Genomic DNA, 24,124 nt, shown 5'->3' with positions numbered 1-24,124 from the left:
CCTTTTGTATACTCTGTATTTATATATGTGTATATATGGTATATTTCTGCTCACATTCTGTAACTTCTGTCCGTGCTGTGAAAACCGAATTTCCTGGAGGAACCCACCCGAGGGATTAATAAAGTTTCAACTAATCTAATCTAATCTAATCTAATCTAATCTAATCCCTATTATACATTTTTGATCTACACACGTGTTGCTGCCACAGACATCGCATGCTCGTATTTCATTGTCATGAGACAAAAATCACGGTTTTGTAACTCAGTAAAGCAGCGATCTCACGAGAAAGTAATAGTAATCTAATTACTTTTTTGCAATAGTAATCCCTTACTTTACTTGTTACTTGAAAAAAGCAATTAGTAATTAAAGAGTATTACTGCTCATCTCTGGATAGTACCTGGTACCACCTATTTTTTTTAGCACCTACTTCAGTGAACTGAGTTGGTTGTAATGGATCAATTGTAATGGAAAACAACTGAAACTGACTAGAGTAGAGTTGTCTTGAATTGAGCCAACCCAAGTAGGTAATGTGGAAAAGAGGCTATAGATGCCATTTATGTGCAAAGGGAACAACCGTTTTGGAACCAAGAATCTGGCCTAAGAGTCCATCTTTCACAAGCTTACAATACTTTGATTGCATCTATTCCCCAACTCTCTGAACTGTAATCATGGCCTTTAATCAATGGTCAAGACAGTTTACATATTAATGATCATGAAGCTGAGTTTATGGCTCATTGTTAGGAAATTATGCTAGTTTTTGTTTCAGCTGTCCGAAGAAGTCACTTTGATTGGTGATGAAATGTTTCTCTCACACCTCTGGAAGCGCTGCTTCCAGATGAACAGCATTAACTTTCTGTGATGACCTCTTGGCCTATTTGAGTAAATGGAACAAGTCAAAATGCAAACAAGTTGTTAGATTAATCAGCTGAACTAAATATATTGGATATCTGTGAAGAGTCCATATGTGAGGTTTAACTGTAGCTCCTGTTGTAATCGTGGGAAAATCAGCATATGAACAGATAGCACTGTGCTGCCCAACCAAGAACTGATTGTTGGAGAGTGTAAGTAAATCTGTCAAAACCGCATGCTAGTAATATTCCAGGAGGTGATCTGGAGTGCAAATAACTGCATTGGAAGTAAGAGTGTTTTATGTTGTATGAGCCTATTAGTAGGGAAACAGTATCTCGCCTACCAATCATTAAAAACATGCAACTTTCTGAATGACATGCAGTGAAATGTTCTTGTTTCCAAGGAATCAGACAGTAGCTAAAATATTTACTGGATGTGATTCTTGATTTCATAGAGTATTAGGCAAGAAATCAAATGCACAGCAGGGTTTAACACCAGAAACAGTAAGTGTTTGTTTTGAATACTTTGAGGTAAAAGTTTTCTAATCAAAATGTCATTTTGTCAGAATATATTTAGAGCATAAAACATATTTTGGAATACTATATTACTGCTGATATATTCTTTCTTTCTTTCTTTCTTTCTTTCTTTCTTTCTTTCTTTCTTTCTTTCTTTCTTTCTTTTGTTTTTAAACAGAACGCTGTACTCATTTGTACTCAAGCAAGTGACTAAGATTTACTCACACTCTCACTATCATAGTGCTAATTTTACCATTTTCTACATCATCTAGTCAGCCGCACCCGCTCTTTGGTAAGCAGATTCTGGTTCATTCCACACAAATATCATGTGCTCAGATAAAACTGGACAAACAGAGTGAAAGGGAGTGGTGAGAAGTCACATATAAAAGCCAGTTTCTTCAGGGTGAACTGTGGCAGCAGACAGGTGCACCAGCAGGTGAGTGGAAACACACAAATATCAACACAGATGGTCCAAAGCAGCAATTAGCTTATTAGTACGTGATGGCCTGAGCTATACATACACGGCAGCATATACTTTGTAACGTAGCGCCTTGTTAACAAAAGTGTTATTGCTTTGTGTTTTATTCAGGTCAATAATCTCAGACACCACACTTCTGATCCAGAATGCAAACATTCATAACGTTGTGTGCTCTTCTCCCGCTCCTCTGTTTTGTCCACGCAGATGTTGTGGAACGTTTTGAGGTTTGTTGGTTTCTTATTCCAGATTATCAGAATAATTAAATATGTGTCTTATCAAATAGCTTCACTTCTGTTACTATTAATTATTATGTATTTTATCATTTTGCCCCAGGATGCACCAGAATGCATGAAGTACTTTTACAAAGAAAAGGTGCCTGAGTTGGGAGCATCCACACCTGGTGCTGCCCGCCTCTGTCAGCGCTTTGTCAACAGGTAGTAAACCGGCAGAAAGAATACTTTAAAACTGAATCAGCATACACAGCATTGTAATGTGTACTCAGAATACTGTTTTTCTATGGTATCTTTGAAAATCCAACTGCTGCTTATCACTTTTAGAACGAAAACTTTCTTTGTTCTTTATTTATCATAGTAGCACTTCTGATCTATTGCTAATATTTGCACCATCAGGTATCACTTTGCCACACTGTATGACACCATCCATCGCATTGCTGTCTACTCTGCCTATCAATTCCAGCCCAGTAATGGAGGTGGCAGGGAGAACAGGTGGTTTGTAGAGCCACAGGTTTGTTCCACACGAGCTTATTTTGCATATATATTTATGTCAGAGAGAAAGTATGAAGAATATAGAGTCATAAAATTTACATTTTCTGTTCTTTTAGACATTTTTAGATCGTAAGGAATTAATTATTTGCTATCTTGTTTCCATGCATCTTAGCTGGTAGATCGGTCTTGGCAGGGAGAGATGAAAGATGGATACTGGCTGGGGCAGGATCACCCTGGTGTCTACCTTGGAGAGAGACAAGCTCTGAATGAGGACTACACAAATTCAGGCTTTGACCGTGGTCACCTCAACCCCAATGGACACCATCCAGGTTGTATGTTTTTCAGGAGGGTAGACAGTAGATGGCAGTACAGGACTGGGGAATTGTTTTTGACTGCAGCAGCTGAGGATAGATAGACTTAACTAACGAGCAGCATCTCCAGCCTTATGTTTCAATGTTTTCTGCTAAACATGCTTGAAATTTATAATTTTCTAGAATATTTTAATTGCTGAATGAAAATGACTAACCCACTTCTTGACTCATCGTGGCTCTCACCTTTTCTTTGGACAGAGAGACTTTAAGCTTGTCCTTCTTCTCCTTCTCTCCTGCAGTCCCTAGTCGCAACGCCACTTTTACCCTGACTAATGTGGTTCCTCAGAACCCCAAGCTGAACCAGAATGCCTGGAGGATCCACGAGTCCCAGCTTACTGAGCTTTTTCTGGAGAAGTGCCCTAAGGCGTACGTGCTGGTCGGTGCCATTCCTTCTGCAGACAGCTGGATTGTTAAAAACAATGTTAAGCGTGTCAACATCCCAGACTACCTGTGGAATGCCTACTGCTGTGTGGACAACAACGACAGACCCATTCAGAGCGGCGCTGCCAGAGCAAGAAACACAGAGGACAACTTGGTGGAGCAGCTCTCTCTGGATAAACTGGAAACATTCTTGCAGCAGTTCACGGCACAGCCAGTGGGAGAGTTGTTTTACAACAATTGCAGAGCATAAAAGCAATGATGGCAGTAAATTTAAGGATCTTTTAATTGTACATTGTTGTTTTACAGCTTTTAAACCAATGAATCCTTACTATTAAATATTAAATAAATGAATAAAAATGAGAAGCACAAGGATAATGTGGTTATTTATTAGTAACTGTGTCGCAAAGGAAGGAGAGAAGGTTGTGCAGTCTACAGTACTGTATTCAATGTACACACTCGACTTAATCGAGGGCCTGTGATAAAGACAGAGCAACAACAGGAGTCTTAAACCTGTAATTAAACTGTAAATGCTGTCATACAGTGAATAAGCTGGAAATTGGTGATTAAACTGACTCTCAGGAGGTGTTATATTAGCTACACTTTAAGCTGACATAATAAAATGTTACATATAAACCTACAGCTTAGACTTGCAAGGTAAAGTTTACATTGACTACCATTATGAGAAAGGCCAGGCAAAGCTTAACATTTTTTATTTAAAGACATTTAAAATGCTTCTTCAGCTTTACCATACGTAAATACAGCTCTCGGAACTACAGCATTATGTTTCAACGTTTTTTTCTAGACATGCTTGTATTTAATAATTTTCTACAATATTTGAAGGACTGACTAAGCCACTTCTAGACTCATCTAGACTCTCACCTTTTATTTGGACTGAGAAACTTGTCCCTCTTTTACTTCTTACCTGCAGTCCCTAGCCTCAACGCCACCCAGATGAATGTGGTTCCTCAGAATCCCAAGCTGAACCAGAATGCCTGGAGGATCCACGAGTCCCAGCTCACTGGGCTTCATGTGTCTTTGGGGCCACCCACATGTTCCAATACTGAGTTTCTTGCACAGCTGAAATACTTCAGGTCAGGTCAGGGATGACCCTCATACATACTGTTAGGTACATATATTTTTCGACACTGACACAAGTTTTTTTTATTACCTGTTCACTGCAACATATGCCAATTATAGTTATATAATGGACATAATATACAGACTCTCAGCGTCCACATTCAGATTGGGTGAAGGGTTTAAGAGTTTTAGCTCCTTAACATGTGCCGCCCTATTTTTGAAGGGAACAGTAGTAGTTGAACAATTGACTCAAATGCAGGTGTGGGCAGTTCCTTCATTATGTCATTATCAGTTAAGCAGACAAAAGTCCTGTAGCTGATTTGAGATGTGGTGCTTGCATTTGGAAGAGTTCACTGTGACCAGAGAAAATGCAATCCAAAGAGCTCTCCATGCAGAAAAACAAGCCATCCTTAAGTTGCCAAGAAAAGCCAGCACAGTTTAGGAAAAAAGTCAAATTGATTGGGTGTTGTTTTACTATATAGATGGACAATGACAAAAACATGCAGTCAAAGGAAGTCAGGAGTTTGATAAATCAAGGCCACTGCATAAAGGCCTTACAGAGCATTAAAAAGGAGGAAACCCAGCATCTGGTGATGTCCATGAGCTCAAGACTTCGGGCTGTTATTACCAGCAAAGCATTTTCAACCAAGTATTAGAAATGAACATTTTATTTTCAGTTCTTTAATTTGTCCAATTACTTTTCACCCCATGAAATGAAAGGATTGTGTTTGTTATGCAACATTTTTGTTCAACCGTAATTAACATACTGAAAATCTGAACTGCAGTTGTTTCATTTGAGGTTGAGCATCGGGCACCAGTGAGTAGTTTTGCAAAGAAATTGATCCTGCTAAGACAAGAATGTGGCAATTTAGATAGTTGATTAATGAGCATATGTTGCGACTCTATCATATCCACAACCTAGCAATGTCGAAGGAAGGCAAGAGTACGTTGACGTGGGCGTGAGAGGAAATAAACGCAAAGTAGTAAGTACTGGGAGCAAGGCTGTGAATGATGGCTTCTTCATCATAATTATGTCTGAAAAGTAAAAACAAACAGCCTGTGTTGCAGGAAGGTGTATATAGTAAAAAACAAACAAACAAAAAAAAAACGACAGACTTAATTATACAACTATTGTTTATTGTGTGCATCAGTTCTCAATTTAGAGGCAAAAAAATTAGTCCAGGTTGTCCCATAGCGATTGACAAGTTCAAAGTTCAGTGAAAGCATTACATGGTTATTACAGAGTGATAATTATGGGTTACAGAATTTTACAGACTCACTGAAATGCTACTTGCTGCATTAAAAACATGATTACTGATTAAACCAAAAAGCAACAGCATAACCACAGCTCACAATCCAGCTGCAATCTGTGTGTATGCTAAATAATTACCTTTTTATAATTCACAGAGCTAAGCCGTTTTGACATTATGGCAACAGATCTTCACTTTGAGGAACAGCAATAATAATATTTAGCTCCTCTACACTGCAACCCAACTTACAGTTCTTCCCCTCCTCTCTTACAATCCCAGATATAAAAATAAGCACAGAGGACATGTTAATGTCCAAGTTTACTCAAAGAAATCTAGTTAAATTGGAGGGGTACTAATTTGGAGCAAATGATCAGTGCAAATACTGTGAAAAAAGCTGCAACGTTCCTCTGCATGCAATAAATGTTATAAAAAGATTAATATAAAGCGTTTAATGAACTAAAGTTTCACTCGTTACATTTCTTTATTCCGCAGTCGTGTTTAGTTCATCTGTACTGGGTCATGGGGTGATCATTCCAATAAGGCAGCTGGGACAGTTTCCTCTCAGTGGCTGTTTTGATGGGCCAGCCCCAGGCCTTGAAGAAGCCGGTCAGGTTCATCCCCACAGTCTGCGAGAAAGTCTCAGCATACAGGTTCATCTTTGTGTCATTGTCATCAGGAAAGTCTCTCATGTGGTGGTACGCAGCAAAAACCTTCTTAAAGGCATCCCAGCCAAACTTTTCCTGGAGCTACAGAGAAGGTAATTATAACAACAAGCCAAACTATTAGCTGTCTTTTATGTTAGGAGCAATAATCTCTTGACCAAAGCATCAGAACCTGTTACCATTTAATGTTAGCTTCACTATAAGTCTGCAAGTCTATATGGACTTTCAGTCTTATTCATACAGAGGTGGGTCGAGTATACTTTAAAAGCAAAGTTTTTTCAAAAACTTGCTCAAGTAAATGTAACTAGTTACTACCCACCTCTGTATTCATATCAAGTGTTTTCTTTACTATGGATCAAGCAAAATTTCTCTATAATTTCTCACCTGCAGATATGTTTCCAGGGCAACCCACACACTCCAGTCACTGAGTTTCCTTCCTCCCTTGATGTACTCCTCTACTCGACTCTTTCGTTTAGCTAAAGTCAAATCACCATGAGCCTGCACGAAAGAACATGGAATGAGATAGTTGCTAAATCATGTGATCACAGCAAACTCAGTCATGAGTTTTCTGATGATGATTGATGTAAAACAAAGAAGAGTTTTAAATCTATTTATGTTATGTAGTTATGAAATCATGTGATCACAGCGAAAAAGGTATGTGATGTGCTGTGATAGGATACAAAAAGAGTTTTCTTGATGTTGACTAATATAAAACAAATGAGACTGTCAAAAACACTTGATTTGCTCTACCTGTGCTCTGTTGATGCCCAGCACCTCTTCATTCACATACACTGACCACAGGTTGCATGTACACTCTGTGGTGTGTGGTCGGAACTCCCAGCAGCTTCTCTATTGGTTGTGTCCAAGTTCATGGATGGGGCCCCACAGTTGTTTACCTTTTTTAACATCAACTACTTCAGCAGCTGAGGCATGGTGTGCCATGATGGGATAACCTGAATGCATCCAGCCTTAACAGAAGAAAAATACATGACATTTTGTTTTCCTGCCTCTTTCACCTACCAGAATTGACACATGTCAGTTCCCAAATCCCACCCTTTGCCAGATCATCTTGATCTTGTTGTATGTGAGTAATCCAGTAGTCTCTACTTTAGTTGATATTCCTCATCCTTTCTTTGTATATATATTTTGTTTTCTAGAAATCTTTGCATCCTCTCATCAACAGAGTCAAAAACAAATATAAAAATGTATCACACTGAGCATGAACATGATGTTTTAGTTAAATTGTTTGTCATCCACAGTGAGTTGGGACTAGTTTCATGTCCTTGGGAGTCAAAGTGCACTTACCAGCAGAAATCTGCACATCTGTCACAAAGCGCTCCTTGTGGGGAAATTTGTGTGATTTGGCAGCCAGATCCGCAATGGCCCTCATGATTTCATCCCAGAGAGCAGCCACCTCCTCGGGGTGCTCCAGACCCCGAACAACATGTGATGGTACGGTGAGGACGATGTTTTCAAACTCCAACTCTGTCCAGGGCCCAGGAGCCGTGCGCAGCTTTAACCATTCAGCTGCAGTTGTTGCACCTGAAAAGAACAAAGAGAGGAGCAGATCTATTAAAATGCTTTGAATTACTGCATTTTAAAAAATATAAACATTTTCTATAGTATCTGTATTTTGTATTTCTGTAATTTTTCAGCGTCACATATGCATTTGATTACACCCTTCAAACAGCCTTTAAAGTTTTAAAACAGGCTTTTGTGTAAAGCTGAAGGCTTTGAATAATAAGAATTAAGCAAACCTTGTACACTGTTTTAGACGAGAGGGTTAAGCTGTTAACTAGATTTTTGTTTACTTTTCTTTACTTAACTTTCAACATGTTGAACTGAAATTGTTTCACCTGCATCGTCCATTGAAAACACTTGGGATCAGAATGAAGGTGATCCAAGTGAATAAGATTAAGACTTATCAGATATCTTCCATTAACTCCATGGACATAAAGTACACAGCACTGTTATAAACCACAGACTTACCAGACTTGTAATATGGAACAGTTACAGCTTTCTGCACTATGATCTCCAACCCCTTCACTTGTGTGTTGGGTGGGGCCACCAGGTAGATGAGCCCCCCCCACAGGTTGGACACATGCATCATCTCTGATGTAACAGGAAATCGCTCATGAACACGTGGTGGTCTCTTCAGCTCATCCTTGTCATGTAGGTCATCAGTTTGACAGCCTATCTGAATCTGTAGATAAAATGGAAAATCTATTGGATTTAGTGTCAAATTACAACACCCATCGCCTTTGCAAACAGCCCCATTCCTGAATACAGAGTGCATTCAGGAATGATTTACAAAGCAGTTGTCATGATTACATTTTCTTTCTTGTGGTGTGCTATTAGTTTCCTGTGTCAATATCGTCCAATCAAGTAAGAGATTTCAGGGATGGTTTGAGCTGTTAAATGACAGAAAAAAATCAAGTGGGGCTGGTCCTTTAGATTGAATGAACCTTTGCTGCAAACAGGCAGAACCTAAGGGGCTGTTGCGGCACGCCACGCAGCACAACACAGCATAACTCAACACTCCCAAAAGCTTCAAAACAGAGCTTCACCTGTGGGTGATGTCATGGTCGTTACATCAATCTTTGAAATGGCTGCAACTACAAATGGACCTTGTTACAGTTACAAAGGGTAAAAAGGAGTCATGCAAACCTCACTTGAGGTTTTCATGAACATGTAGTGTCATCAGAAGGAGAAAGACCTTTAAATTATACAATTTTGTAGGTTTCACCTTCCACTCCTTGTTGATAATCTCAGTTGGCATCACCATGTAGGTACTCATACAAGGAGAGAGGTAGAGACCAGTGCTGATCCACTCTTCCCCATCTAACACACACACACACACACACACACACACACACACACACACACAAATTTGAAAAAAAAGGTGTCACTGGGCGTCTATCTCTGAGAGAGAGAAATTTGTGGGGGAGAATCCGTTTCTGTGTCATGTGGGATCGGAAGTTAGGGATTTGACTAGTGAACACTACGAGTTCCTACAGACTTAGTAGATAGAAACTGTGGATTTTCTCTTGCTTGAAGATTTTGTAAGCAGTTATCAAATCACTTGGACTGTAAATAAACTCACTGAATCTGACCCACTAAGTTTTGTGTTTAAGTGTGGCTTGCACACTGGTTGTGACATATTCACAATTGACACATTTGTCCACAAACATGAAATCTGACCTGTTGTGGTAACATCGATCTTGAGCCTGTGGTTATAGACGTCTGGCATCAGTGGCCTATCCTTGATGAGGTAGGGCAGGAGGGCCTCAGGATTTAGGCAAAACTCGTATACAGGTGATCCCAAACTGAGGAGTAGATGGTCTTTTGGCGTCTTTGCAGGGCAGCTGTCACTCACCTTGAAAGAAGAACATATTAGTGTAACATCTTAGTGGTTAACAGCTGCCATATAATGATCAGTGCACTAGTCCGTGCTGTTCAAATGTTTTTTCTCTACTCACCTGTGACAGGCCTGACCTCTTTAACATGTCAGTGAGTGCAGCCAACACTTGAGTGTAATAGAAGCAGCCACGTGCCTTTGTGCGCAAATAAGCATCACAGTCATTGCCCAGCTTTTTAAGACATCCCTCCTCATGCTTGCTAAGTTCTACACCTGTAGTCACATGGGCAGCGAAGCGGTGTAGAAGGTGGCGGAAGTGGTAAGTATCTTTAATCGGCCAGCTGGGTACAAAGGCTTTGTATGTTCCTGCACGGATTGTTTCTCCTAACAGGCTCAATCCCATTTGGTTCAGGATCTTGTTCCCTGAAAAAAAGTAAAGCCAGTTTGACTTTGAGTCATGTGGTTGGAAATGTCTTGACTTTGTTTTTGTCCACTAATGAGAAGACTCCTTTTTGATCCTTGACTTATCACAACATATCACACCTTATAATGTATGAGTCTGTTACAGCACTGCATGTATACAACACATTTTACACATGGACAATTAGGTGGAAAATAAGAACACTACCAGTATTTCTACTCTGTATATTTTGAAACCCTTGTGGTGCATTTTCATACCTGAGAATTCCGTTAGCACATTTTTCCCAGCATTTGAATGAGCCCACCACCAGGCATGTCCTCCAATCAGCAGGCCTCCTCCCTCTGCCACAAAGTTTTGAATTTCCTCCAAATGCTCAGTGATATACGCTGTACACACAAACACGCTGAGGTCTTTCCTGAAGTTTGTCTTCTCGCACTTCAGCCCAGACTTGCTGAGAACCTTGAGTGCAGGATCCACCATGACACCAACAACCCCTCTGCGCCCTTCATCCAACCAGTGAATGGCATTTCTCCAAAATGGAGCCATACTCTAAAATCAAAGGAAAGCAGCAGCAAAGGAAGTCATGGATTTGGTGATATATCAAAGACAAGTCCAATCAGCACACATTTCACTTTAAATCATCCTGAGGTCTAATACCTAACCCTCTAAAGATTTTGACTTTGAAATTTTATGACTAACATTTAATGTTGACTCTACCTCAACTTCAAGACATCTTTCATGTGTAACCACAAGGACTCGTCCTCGCCCATAGTAGGCTCCTGCCAGGAATGGTCGTCCATCTTCTGTAGTCCCGATGGGAAAGGCTAGTGGGCTGTGGACTAGAACCTCAGAACACGGATACTCAGAGGGGAGGTTGAATTCTGAAACCCCCTGGAGTAAGAACCCCAAGTCATCCTTGAAATCCCTGCCTGTCCTGTATTTGAAAAGTGGAATAGAAAAGTGACATGTGCAGAATTAAAGTGATTTAAGAATAATTGTACACATTTCTTCATATAAAAAAAAAATCAGTGGTTTGTAAATTAACCTATTTGTGAAAACTATATAAACTCTGTAAAAATAAACTGTCACGATCTGAGGGGACAGACCATGCGGGGGGGTGTGTGGTGGACCCAGGTGCGAACACAAGAGAGTAGACCGAAGTAAACTTAAACTGAAAGCGAGCCTTTATTGTGGCTGATGACAGGTCTCAACACAAAGCAGAAACACCGTGACTAAACTGAACCTAAACTAAACTGGGAAACAGATACTGATAAACTAAGGAGACTCAGAAAACCATGACGATGATCAAAGGAGCTTGCAAAGAAAAGCGTCTGGACTTCTTTAAGTTACTTGAAGACGTTTCACCTCTCATCCGAGAAGCTTCTTCAGTTCTAAGGTCAAATGACGATGATGTACAGACTGGCCGGGAGGACATGGAGGGTGGGAACACAGACGACGTGACACAGACTGTATGAAACACAGAGGCTGTGTCCCAATTCAGGGTCTGCACGCTTGAAGTATGCGCACTACGCGTACTACGTACGGTGCGTACTATAAGTACGAGAAGTGCGGAAGTGAGAGGCTTGTGAAATGGGACGGTATACGCTTCGTCGTGCTGTTCAGGTTGCCTAGCAACCATGTTACTAACCGCGAGACACGTGACATACAGCATTGTTTGACAGAAATGAAGGAGAAAAATGTTTTGTTGGTCATTCATTTTTGTCATGACATCACTTTGATTAGTTGAGTATCTGAGGCTGAGACCACGGGACTGTAAAACATGATTGTTGGGCTTCACTTCTGTGCTGAACAGTCATTTAAGATTAGTTAGTAAATAACAATTAGTTAATGTTGTTCATGAGACTAAAGTCATCTCACTGTGGTAATGTAAATATAATATGGCCAATATTATAGTATTGTCAGATTATTATGATATATCTATCTATCTATCTATATATATATATATATACATATTCTGTACAGTTGTGTACTGTATTTATTCTTATTGTATTCTAATTTTTGCCTCATAACTTTTGCACTGTCCACTTCCTGCTGTGACAAAACAAATTTCCCACGTGTGGGACTAATAAGGGTTATCTTATCTTATATATATATATATATATATATATATATATATATATATATATATATATATATATATATATATATATATATATATATATATATATATATATATACATATATACAGAGGTGGAAAGAGTACTCAAAATTTGTACTCAAGTGCAAGTACTGTTACACTGGTTAAATTGTACTCAATTACAAGTAAAAGTACTGGTGTTAAAAAATACTTGAGTAAAAGTACAAAGTACTGTTCTCAAAAACTACTCAGAGTATTAATTACTTTTTAACAGACTGATGTTTTATTCTGTTGTCAATAGCAGGCATTCAACTCGATTCACCAGTATAAATATTTATGTTCAAAGCACATTTTTCAGATGAACAAGGTATAGAAAGGTAACTTGTTTTGTAAATAAATGTAGATATAAAAGAAGGAATTTTGTTTGTTAAAACAATGACAAAAATGTTTCTGAACATGCGTAGAACCATTTAAACTTTTCCCCATACACTGAACAACAGGCAGGTAAGTGTCTTAAAGTCTTAGCATTTCTTTCACACTTTACTTTCTGAACCTTTTGTTCAGTTTCAGCAAGAGCTGGTTTTCTAAATTAACAGAGGCAATCCGACTTCGTTTGGCAGTGAAGAGTAGACCAGCACAGCTAAAAAGTCGTTCACACGCAGCAGAAGCAGGCAGAGCTGTGTTTAGTTTAAGAGAGAGGTTTTTGATGGCTGAGAAGGAGTGCAGCAGCTCCATGGTGTCTGTGGCACAAGCAAGATAACCATCAAGCTCAACTGCACTTTGCAGCCTTCTGGAGATTGGTCTGGAGAAGAATTCATCTTCATCAGATGACTCTCTTTGCTGATCCTCACTCTCATGCTCTGTCGTTTCAAGATGTTGTTTGATGTATGTCAAGGCTGTAATTGCAAGTAGATAACACAATTTTGTTATTTAAATTTCAGTGATTATTCCTGAACACAAATGTAAAATCGGCAAATTCTCAAAAAGGATTGTTTAGTATTCAGGACAGACCATCAATAACTTACAATGTATTAGGTGAAATACTCACTTAAGCATGTGTTCAAATGTAAAAATACACAAAAATGGGATCACATGAATCCTTACCAGCCTCTGTTACATCTGCTCTGTCAGTCCAGGAAGTCTTGAACTTGGGTAAGAGGACTGCAGCTGCAGCCAACTCTGGATCCTCCATCATCGCTCCAAAACGCTTTTGAAGGCCATTTTGCAGGACTCTGATGAGTGGCACGCATGTCTTGCTTGATGTCTCCAGCCTGCTAAGTTTGGACAGTAGTTGTTGGATTACTGGCAGGAGCCATCCCATAAAGGAAGTGGACTCAGACTGAAGGATGTTTGAAGCTTTCACCAGTGGCTTCATGGTGGTACAGTACTCCCTTAGGAATGCAACTTCTGCAGGACTCAACCTGTAAGACACAACAACAAAACCCACCATGACTATAATAGGGATCTTCTGATTTAATATTAAGAGTCTGCTCACGTTTTTAACCATCCATTAAGGAAAATTCACAAAATTTGAAACCACATTTTCACCTTGAACTCCTCACAAATGCTCCTGATGGCATCTTCCCCCTTCTCATCAATGATGCGTATTATCCTTTCAATGGCAAGGTAGGTTGAATTCCATCGTGTTGCATTGGGACGAATGATCTGTAGCTCACACTTGTCCTCTACCACTTCATTAGCCAAATGAGATCGGCCAGTTTTGTTCCAAATGGCCTGGCATTTTGCAAAGGTTGCACGGGAGAGCCTCTTGTAGGTTTCATTCATGCTCTCTGCTAGGGCAGCATCAGTTGTTGCCACAAGGTTTAGCAGGTGACATGCACATCGCTGATGAGGCGGAAGTTGATACTCCAAACCAGAGTCTTCATCAAGAATTGCACTTGCCTCATGGTAGTCCCTATGGTCAGTCAGGTCAATAGTTTCTGGGTCTGCTTCATCTTCAGCTTCATCTGCATCATTTTGTGCCCCAAACATGTGGAAGGCCTTGACAAAGTTGGATCCACTATCAGTTGTGGTTCTTACAACTTTGCCTCTAATCTTGTATTGGCAATGGATATCATCAAGCGCACCAGCAAGCATGTCAAATGTGTGAGACCCTCTCAATCTTTTGCATGCTAGTGCTGCAGATCTTCTTTCCAGGGACGCTTCCTCTATCCAATGGCATGTGACTCCAAGGTAACTTTTCTGATGAGCTGACCAACAATCAGTAGTGGTAGCAACAAATTTGACTTTATCCAATGCTGCAACCAAAGTCATCTTCATGTGATCAGCAGCTTCACAGATTCTGGCACGGACAGTGGGTCTGGAGATGACTTTGGCTTGAGGTTGTAATGTGGTAACCAATTCTTTGAAAGATGGCTGTTCTACCACTGCAAATGGCTGTAGACCCTCACATATGAAATTGATGACAAGCTTGTCAACAGTTGCTTGTGGAACATGTTTGTTTGCAGCTCTCAACATCAGGTCTGGTAACTTGGCTTGTGTATTTGCTGAGAGCTTGTTTGGTGTGGCTGTGGTCTTTCGCTGTCGAGATGTTGATGCCACAGTGATATTGTACTGCTCAGTCTTCGATGGATGTTTCCTCTGTAGAGATAAATATTATCATACGTCAGGTTCATACATTACTTCATAACATCACTGTGATTAACACTAAAAGAAAACACATTTTTAAAACATTATTCAACTAGACTTGAGCTAATCTTTGATTGTTGAGCATAGTATAAAAGAGTGGTGAATTGGTCAAAATTTGCAGATATATTGCTGTATTTATTCACAAGTGTAAACCAATTTTGAACGATCATTGCAAAAAACATGAATTTCTGTATACATTCTAAGTTCTGTAATATGTATACTATCTGTAAAAAGAGTATCGACCAATGTATCAGTATCTAAATTTTTAACTCCTTTTTATCAGTATCACCCTAAAGTTTTCAGTATTAGTCAGGTCCTAAAAATACTAAGAGAGCAAAATATGTGTATCTAGCAAATCTAATTTAAGAAAAGGGATCACATACACAAAAATGCTGCCCATACAGCTAACAAATAAAACCAATCCACATTATGTTCTTTAAAAAAAGATATCATATTGGGAAACATATAACCCTACTGATTAAGAGCCATGTCACTATGATAGACCTATATCAGGCCAATGATACTGATCAACTGATCCATCAATCGGGCTCTGGTACATGTCAGCTGAGAGCTGGAAGATTAATTTGAGATGCAGCTCAGCACTGTGTTCAAGTTTGTTTGTTTTTTTGTTTGTTTGTTTTTTTAAATAGGCCAGCTGATTGTAGGCCTGTGAGTTTTAAATGACTACAAGTTTAATTTATTGTAATGACGGTGGTTATCCAAATAATAAGCTAAAACATTCCTACGAATTGTAGCTCAGTTATGCATGCACACACGCACATTAGCTAGCTCCGTCTTATTTTAATATCAGGCTAACCAATGGCGGTGACAATATCTTAGCCAAACTAGTAACCTTAACACACATGAAAAATAAGAAAGCAATATCATACACGTATAGTTGTAAAACCTCTTACCTCAATGTGTTTTTTTAGATTAGATGCTGAAGTCTTGTAAGCTGAAATGACTGTAGAGGTCAAACAAAGTTTGCACTGCATCTGGACGCTGTCTCCTTTTCTTCCTCTGTACACGAAAAATTCCTCCAGGTATGGCCACGGGCACGCGTCCTCCGTCTTTTCTACGTCGTTTTCATGGTTGACAGTGTTGTCCTCTGTCTCCATTTTGGCTTCTTTGTCTCCAAATCTTTCGTCTATGAAGTAGTTTATACTCCACCATTTAGCACCTCCAGACACCTGTGCCTGCTGCTGCAGCGGAGTTTATTCTTTGCTTACGTCTTAAATTGGCGCGGTTGCGATTGCACGGCCTTATTGGCTGCAAAAATGCAGACGAAAGGTTTGAATATTAATTCAAATTGTGGGCGTACTCAGTAGTGACTTTTGATTTTATAAGTAGCGAAGTAGATTACATGGTGTAAGTTGTACTCAAGTATGAGTAAAATTACACACTTGAAAAATTACTCGTAAAAGTACAAGTACCCAAAAAATGTACTTAATTACAGTAACGTGAGTATTTGTAATTCGTTACTTCCACCCCTGTATATATATATATATATATATATATATATATATATATATATATATATATATATATATATATATATATATATATATGTATATAGGAATGCTACTACGCAAGTAACCCCGGCGGAAGGGGCTACATGAATAGGATGAGGGACCTATGGATTCTTTGATACCCAACATCCACAATGACGGCGAAACAACTAGTAGCTCAGTGTTCCAACATTCGAAAGAAGGGACTGCTCTCACAGCTAGAGATTGACGAGGTACAACACAAATCCTACGGCAAGGAGGAGTCAGGACGCCAGGTCAGGGGGGAGATATCATCACCCCCACCCGAGATTGGGTACATAGCCCCAAGTGCGATAGGAGAAGGATTGTTGAGTGCGATAGGAACTGACCTGAAAAATAGGATCATGGCCAAGCTTGAAACCTGGATCCCCCGTAGCCGGTTACCAAGATTACGTGAAGTACCCTCAGAAGGTCTGCTAGATGATGTTAATGCAGCACTACGGACAATACCTACAACCACGATTACCGACACTAACAAGCTGATCTACAATACGGCAGCAGTGATCAGTGAGATGCTTGGCTACAAGTTGAACAGCCACAAGGGGCAGTACCCTCCATGGAGAAGGAGGCTAGAGGACAAGATCAAAGTAGCACGGAGGGAGGTTAGCCAACTAACTGAGTTGCAGAAAGGTGCGACAAAGAAGGTGCATGAGAAATACAGCAAGCTGTCCATACCTGAGGCCTTGGAAACTGCCAAGCAAAGACTCACAGCCTTGGCCAGCCGCTTGAGGAGGTACACCAGAGAGATAGAAGGCAGGAGAATAAACCAGCTGTTCTCCACAGAACCAGCAAAGGTGTACTCTCAGTGGCAAGGGAACAATAATAATAAGAGAACAGCACCACCAAGGCTGGAGACGGAGCAATACTGGAAGAGCATATGGGAGAAGGACGCAACCCATAACGGCAATGCTCAGTGGCTAGTGGATCTGAGGGCAGACCACAGCGACCTCCCTGAACAGGGTCCAGTAACCATCACAATGGCAGATATCCAAGAAAGGGTCTCCAGTATGAAGAGTTGGACAGCACCAGGGCCCGACATGGTTCACGCCTACTGGCTGAAGAAGCTGACTGCACTCCACGAGCGTCTGGCAGCACAAATGAACCAGCTGCTAGTTAACGAGAGACACCCGGAATGGCTAACCGAAGGTCGGACGGTCCTGATCCCCAAGGATCCCAAGAAGGGACCGGTCCCCTCCAACTACCGACCAATAACCTGCCTCAGTACTACATGGAAGCTCCTGTCAGGCATCATATCGGCTAAGATGAACAGGCACATGGGTCAATACATGAGCGGGACACAGAAAGGAATTGGCAAGAATACCAGAGGCGCAAAACACCAGCTACTGGTAGACAGAACAGTCAGCCGAGACTGCAAGACCAACCTGTGCACTGCCTGGATTGATTACAAGAAGGCCTATGACTCAATGCCCCACAGCTGGATACTGGAATGCCTAGAATTGTACAAGATCAATGGGACCCTAAGAGCCTTCATCAGGAACTCAATGGGGATGTGGCGTACAACACTAGAGGCCAACTCCAAGCCCATATCACAAGTCACCATCAAGTGCGGGATCTACCAAGGAGATGCTCTGTCCCCACTGCTGTTCTGCATAGGCCTGAACCCCCTCAGTGAGATCATTAACAAGACTGGCTACGGATACCGACTACGGAACGGAGCAGTTGTCAGCCACCTCCTGTACATGGATGACATCAAGCTGTATGCCAAGAGTGAACGAGACATTGATTCACTGATCCACACTACCAGGCTATACAGCAATGACATTGGAATGTCGTTCGGACTGGAGAAGTGTAGTCGGATGGTAACAAAGAGAGGGAAGGTAGTCAGAACTGAGGGGATCAAACTACCAGAAGGCAACATTGCAGACATAGAGGACAGTTACAAGTACCTGGGGATCCCGCAGGCGAATGGGAACCATGAAGAGGCCGCTAGAAAAGCTGCAACCACCAAGTACCTGCAGAGGGTCAGGCAAGTCCTGAGGAGTCAGCTGAATGGTAAGAACAAGATCCGGGCCATCAACACGTACGCCCTGCCCGTGATCAGGTACCCTGCTGGGGTAATAAGCTGGCCAAAGGAGGAGATAGAAGCCACTGACATAAAGACAAGAAAGCTCCTGACCATGCATGGAGGGTTTCACCCCAAGTCCAGCACCCTGAGGCTGTACGCTAAGCGGAAGGAAGGGGGCCGGGGACTGGTGAGTGTCAGCACCACAGTCCAGGATGAGACAACGAACATCCAAGAATACATTGGGAAGATGGCCCCAACTGACCGAGTGCTCAGTGAATACCTCAGGCAGCAGAAACCCAAGAAAGAGGAGGGAGACAAGGAACCATCATGGAAGGACAGACCCCTGCATGGTATGTACCACAGGCAGATAGAGGATGTGGCTGATATCCAGAAATCCTACCAGTGGCTGGACAAAGCTGGACTGAAAGACAGCACAGAGGCACTAATCATGGCAGCACAAGAACAAGCTCTGAGCACAAGATCCATAGAGGCTGGGGTCTATCACACCAGGCAAGACCCCAGGTGCAGGCTGTGTAAAGATGCCCCAGAGACAATCCAGCACATAACAGCAGGGTGCAAGATGCTAGCAGGCAAGGCATACATGGAACGCCATAACCAAGTGGCCGGCATAGTGTACAGGAACATCTGTGCCGAGTATAACCTGGAAGTCCCGAGGTCAAAATGGGAGATGCCCCCAAGGGTGGTGGAGAATGACCGAGCTAAGATCCTGTGGGACTTCCAGATACAGACGGACAAAATGGTGGTGGCTAACCAACCGGACATAGTGGTGGTAGACAAACAGAAGAAGACGGCCGTAGTGATCGATGTAGCGGTTCCGAATGACAGCAATATCAGGAAGAAGGAACACGAGAAGCTGGAGAAATACCAAGGGCTCAGAGAAGAGCTCGAGAGGATGTGGAGGGTGAAGGTAACGGTGGTCCCCGTGGTAATCGGAGCACTAGGTGCGGTGACTCCCAAGCTAGGCGAGTGGCTCCAGCAGATCCCGGGAACAACATCGGAAATCTCTGTCCAGAAGAGCGCAGTCCTGGGAACAGCTAAGATACTGCGCAGGACCCTCAAGCTCCCAGGCCTCTGGTAGAGGACCCGAGCTTGAAGGATAAACTGCCCGCAGGGGCGTGCTGGGTGTTTTTATATATATATATATATATATATATATATATATATATATAGATATAGATATATATAGATATATATATAGATATACACACACACACACATATATATATATACACACATATACATATATCACTGACTTTCAGCTTGTTGTGTTTGTGGATATATGACTGACTTTAATTATTAAACATTCGCACATAAATAAGTGATGTCATATTCAGTACTTTTGACAGTTCACTCTTCGGCCGCTCCATCTTATTAGGGAAATTCCATATACATAAATGTAAATTTCAAAACTCAACCCCATCATTTAATTTGTTTTTGATTGAAATTGAATATTACTTAAACTCTCTTACTCTAACTTCCAATAAAAAAGGTTTATTATTGATTGAAATTAATTCAGAAATGTTTAACGAATGAGCTGTCACAACTTTCAAGTACAAAGTTGTTATGAAGTCTGTCACATTCCCCCCCTTTTTGTCTTTTTTCTTTTTTTTCCCTTTATTTATTTATCCTTCTTATTTCATTGTACTTATATTGTTACTCTTATTTGCCTTGTATGTCTACTGTAAAAACTGAACTGGAATGACTGACTGTTCGCTTTATAATTTCAATGAAGTTTGGAAAAAAAAAAAAAAACCTCTCCGACCGCTCCATTCTGCCGTATTTTGAGGCAAATTTCTCCACACCCACCGCCGCGCTATGAATTGTGGGATATATGGGACCACGAAGCGTGCACCGGACCATGCTTGATATTTGGGGAAATCGACGGAGCATTTGGAGTATGCATTTGAAGTACACTTGGGTTGGGACAGCCGTCGTTGCGTGGCGGTGACTTAACTGCATTTAAAATGCGTACTTCAAGCGTACAGACCCTGAATTGGGACACAGCCAGAGACTAAATACACATGAGGGATGATCAGGGGAAGTGGCCACACATGGGAGCACAGCATGACACACATGAACCAAACGACAGGACAGGAGAAGTGAAACTGAATACACTGACATTGAATACAGACTTTCAAAGGAAAAAACAGGAAACATGGAGATTAGACATGACATGAATTAAACATAACCACGCAGACATGACGCATGAACCAGGGAGACTTAGTACAGGGGGAGATGACATAAACAACTAAGGAACAAAGGACTAAACAGCAATCTCAAAATAAACTGGATGAGCTAAACTAGGGCACAAATGAATACAAAAGATACATAAAACTCAAACACTGGGTCGCTCGACCCAGGAACATGACATAAACTGACTTTTCTGAAAAGATAGAGTCACACACACACACACACACACACACACACACACACACACGCACACACACACACACACACACACACACAAACTAAGTCCTTTGATGGACTTTTGTGGATGATCCTCCCCTCATCCAAGATCCAGGAATGCTGGGAGGGGAAGATCCCAATATAAATTAAATTAGCTAATAAAGAAATGGTATCAGTCCCAAATTTAACCTTAGGAAGAATCTTTCAATGAGAGAAAAACTGTTTTCAAAAGCTCAAAAGGTCACACAAAATTTAAAGTTATTATATGGAAAGTGGAACTTTTGTAAACGTGCAGTAAAACAGAGCTATATAGAATACTCACGCTAATGACTTCCAGGAGGACGGGATCTGAGGGTAGACGGGCAGGTTCTCCGCCTCACCATAACGCTCAGTGAAGTAGATTCCTGCCACTCCTGCCACTTTATTCCCATCAAACTGATGCAGTGTGTTCTCTTTGGGGTGAGTTGCAGCCCAATGCCACGCCTGCCCAGCTATCAGCACCCCTCCTCCAGCTTTCAGAAACGCCACCAGCTCTGTTGGGTCTGAGCCCACGCTGTAGGCATCGGTCACATAAACACCAACTCCCAGTCTGTCACTGAAAGCTCCCACAACTTCTACTTGGAAGCTGGGTTTTTGGAGGTTATCAGCAACTGCACTGACTTTTCTGTGCACCCCTACTGAGAGGTTATCAGATCCATCACCTCTCAGCCAGGTCACAGCATTTTCTACCAGAGCAGGAAAGGTTGTCAAGTAGCCCTCATGACCCAGGACCACAATCCTTCCACTGCCGTACAGAGAGGCAGCCATCAGCACCTGACCTCGACTGTTCATTGCTACAGGAAAGGCATGGTCTCCGATCAGGACCAGGTCACTGGGAACATAGGGTCCCTGTAGGTCCAGCTCCTTCAGGCCTTTCATCAGGGAGGCGTAGGCCTCTTCATGTTGGTTTTTGAATGATTGGTTAGATGACATAGTGTAGAGGATTTACACTCTGTAGACTGATGAATAAGGTTAGGATGCAGAAAGAGGAAGTTGTTAACACATCAGGTTTAATCTCATTACAGCCAAATAGCTGAAAGTTTCCTTCTGTGGTATTACGCTGTGGCCCAACAGTTTAAGAGAAACACACTCTACGTGACAGGACAGGAGAAAGAATAAAAATGAAAGCAGAGAATGGAGCTGGTTATACAAGGTTATGTGCTAAGGAGGAAAAAGCAAGGGGAGGGACCACTGATAAGACACAGCTCCTTTTATCACCACTGGTGCAAAAAGTGACCATAAATGAATGTTTAATCAGAATATGACGTGTTCTCTGCAAATTGGCAAAGATCATTGTTTTAAAATGTATTTCCACTGAAAAAAAGAAGAAAGGAAGTGTGTCACAGCTACTTCGGGGTTAGCAGGGAAGGAAAGAAAATCTTCCAAGAAGCAGGTGAATTTGGCAGTATGGTCCTAGTAACTGACCAGGAGTTCAGTTTCTGGACCAAGCTGCAAATGTGCAATGAAAACAGTAAAAGTACCTCATTTTGCATACCCAAATACATTAGATGTCTAAATGTCCTTAATTATATTCCAACTTGTGTCTGCCTTCTTTCTGTAAGGCCAGCATCCAGTTTTAGATGAGGGAGTAAAGAGTGTGGCCAGAAACTTTATTACACTCATCCACCAAAATCTTGATAAAGGCAGTGAGACAGACAGTATGGTTGGCCGATATGTAAATGTTTTCAACCGACATGCGTCATTCCAATAAATGAGGCGATATCGCGCAGTCGACTTTTTGATGGGCGGAGCAATGTAATCATGCACGGACTGATTTGCGCATTTAAAATTTAGAAGCTTTGTTTGGAGGAAATATTTTTCTTTCTTTTCTTGTTTTGTTTTTTTTTTAGCATTAATATCGCTACTTTTTGAATTATTCATTAATTAATTTGAGAAGCACCAAATCACACAAAAGACTTAACATTACATCGAAGATTTTTTTTTAATGTTCGCTGGAAGAGACATTTTGGTTTTTAACTTTAATTTTGTTTAATTTTGTGGGCGACTCAGGGGGTTGGAAATCGCATCTGTAACCGGAAGGTCGCCGGTTCGATCCGTGGGCTCTCTGTCCTGGTCGTTGTGTCCTTGGGCAAGACACTTTACCCTACTTGCCTACTGGTGTTGGCCAGAGGGGCCGATGGCGCGATATGGCAGCCTCGCTTCTGTCAGTCTGCCCCAGGGCAGCTGTGGCTACAACTGTAGCTGCCTCCACCAGTGTATGAATGTGAGAGTGAATGAATAGTGGTATTGTAAAGCGCTTTGGGTGCCTTGAAAAGCACTATATAAATCCAATCCATTATTATTTGGTTACAGTGGCAATTGTGAATATAACACACAATGAAAGTTGAGACAGGGTCCTACTGGTTTGGAGCATTTTCACAGAAACAAGTACCCCTTCAGACTCAGGTGATTGTCACTGCTGCGTCACTGTTATTTACCTCACTATTGTTATTTACACAAGATTTATGAATAGCCTTGAAAATGCCTCTCTTTGGAAATAAAATACTTCCCAAACTATTTCCACAGTTACAAAATTAAGAACAGAGTTGTGTGTATTGTTGTGTGTGAGTCTGTGTGAATGTAATAAACATGTTTCTTCCTCCATATTCTGAGGTGCATTCTCCTGAAGGAGTACATAGGTCAACCTTAACACATAAGAGATGTCTGTCTACTCAGTAAGGCAAAAGGAACCTGATTAAGTTTTATAACACTGGAGTCAACGTTTATACAAAAGCAAGTCTTTGACTACTTGAAAATCAAAAGCTAAGATGTATTCTGCAAAAATAAAAAGCTGTTCTTCACTGATCTCATTACAACCAAACACAACTTAAAAACACAACACTTTAGGGTTTTTGTGTTACCTGAAAGATGCCTTTCTGTTGTATTAGGCTGTAGAGATGAAAGACCAGGAGCTCTACGTGACTGAACAGGAGAAAGAATGCAATTCAGAGCAGGGAAAGGTGCTGCTTATATCAGGAGATACGCAAAACAGAGGACAAACATACAAGGGGAGTGACCACTGAAAGGAGGCATTTCTTTTTATGGCCACAGAGTCAAATGTTTATAAAGATTATAAATGTTATGTAAATATGAGAATGGGTAATGAGAACTTTGATGTGTTATATCCTCCTAAGAACCAACCTATCCATTTATGTCCTCTGTAATGGACATTTGTTTTTGGTCTATATCTTTTGTCTTATTTAAACTATCCTGCTAAGTCCCGATGTACTAAGTCCAGGACATCCTGGGCT

The 24,124-nt window shown here is 41.1% G+C and overlaps 2 protein-coding genes and 1 pseudogene across 4 annotated transcripts; 1 reads left to right on the top strand and 2 right to left on the bottom strand.

The window, feature by feature from the left end:
- Positions 1-1,639: 1,639 nt before the first annotated feature.
- LOC309688278 (endonuclease domain-containing 1 protein) lies at positions 1,640-3,693 on the top strand. Of its 2 annotated transcripts, none has more exons than XM_082503878.1 (6): positions 1,640-1,800; positions 1,954-2,066; positions 2,176-2,276; positions 2,472-2,586; positions 2,740-2,896; positions 3,178-3,693. In XM_082503878.1, the coding sequence occupies exons 2-6, from the start codon at positions 1,989-1,991 to the stop codon at positions 3,567-3,569; spliced, it is 843 nt and encodes a 280-aa protein (XP_082360004.1). In that variant the 5' UTR covers positions 1,640-1,800; positions 1,954-1,988; the 3' UTR covers positions 3,570-3,693. The 2 variants fall into 2 exon arrangements, with proteins under 2 accessions (XP_082360004.1, XP_082360003.1); XM_082503877.1 differs by lacking the exon at positions 1,640-1,800 and adding an exon at positions 1,805-1,858.
- A 1,819-nt stretch (positions 3,694-5,512) lies between these two features.
- Positions 5,513-22,881, bottom strand: LOC309687473 (TRPM8 channel-associated factor homolog; annotated as a pseudogene). Its single transcript, XR_014280746.1, has 11 exons — positions 21,157-22,881; positions 10,805-11,021; positions 10,345-10,636; positions 9,788-10,089; positions 9,510-9,684; positions 9,055-9,149; positions 8,298-8,511; positions 7,614-7,850; positions 7,059-7,276; positions 6,693-6,806; positions 5,513-6,392 (listed from the first exon to the last, which is right to left on the bottom strand). The product of XR_014280746.1 is annotated as a TRPM8 channel-associated factor homolog (transcript).
- On the bottom strand, positions 12,431-16,299 carry LOC309687477 (E3 SUMO-protein ligase ZBED1-like). Its single transcript, XM_082502478.1, has 4 exons — positions 15,749-16,299; positions 13,726-14,786; positions 13,290-13,606; positions 12,431-13,081 (listed from the first exon to the last, which is right to left on the bottom strand). Exons 1-4 carry the CDS (start codon positions 15,950-15,952, stop codon positions 12,726-12,728), a joined length of 1,938 nt encoding a protein of 645 aa, XP_082358604.1. The 5' UTR covers positions 15,953-16,299; the 3' UTR covers positions 12,431-12,725.
- Positions 22,882-24,124: the final 1,243 nt, after the last annotated feature.

This window comes from Aulonocara stuartgranti, assembly GCF_965226115.1.
Source record: "Aulonocara stuartgranti genome assembly, chromosome: 14".
Lineage (NCBI taxonomy): Eukaryota > Metazoa > Chordata > Actinopteri > Cichliformes > Cichlidae > Aulonocara > Aulonocara stuartgranti.
This window is presented reverse-complemented; position numbering and strand designations above follow the sequence as displayed.

What these genes read in the sequence shown, in the direction of transcription:
- LOC309688278 (XM_082503878.1), top strand. Translation starts at nt 1,989, where the DNA reads ATGCAAACATTCATAACGTTGTGTGCTCTTCTCCCGCTCCTCTGTTTT. An exon ending in TGTCAGCGCTTTGTCAACAG is followed by an intron (nt 2,277 to 2,471) that starts GTAGTAAACCGG and finishes TTGCACCATCAG; the next exon opens with GTATCACTTTGCCACACTGT. An exon ending in CCCCAATGGACACCATCCAG is followed by an intron (nt 2,897 to 3,177) that starts GTTGTATGTTTT and finishes TCTCTCCTGCAG; the next exon opens with TCCCTAGTCGCAACGCCACT.
- LOC309687477 (XM_082502478.1), bottom strand. Translation starts at nt 15,952, where the DNA reads ATGGAGACAGAGGACAACACTGTCAACCATGAAAACGACGTAGAAAAG. An exon ending in ATCTAAAAAAACACATTGAG is followed by an intron (nt 14,787 to 15,748) that starts GTAAGAGGTTTT and finishes TTATCTCTACAG; the next exon opens with AGGAAACATCCATCGAAGAC. An exon ending in GAGGAGTTCAAGGTGAAAAT is followed by an intron (nt 13,607 to 13,725) that starts GTGGTTTCAAAT and finishes TGTGTCTTACAG; the next exon opens with GTTGAGTCCTGCAGAAGTTG.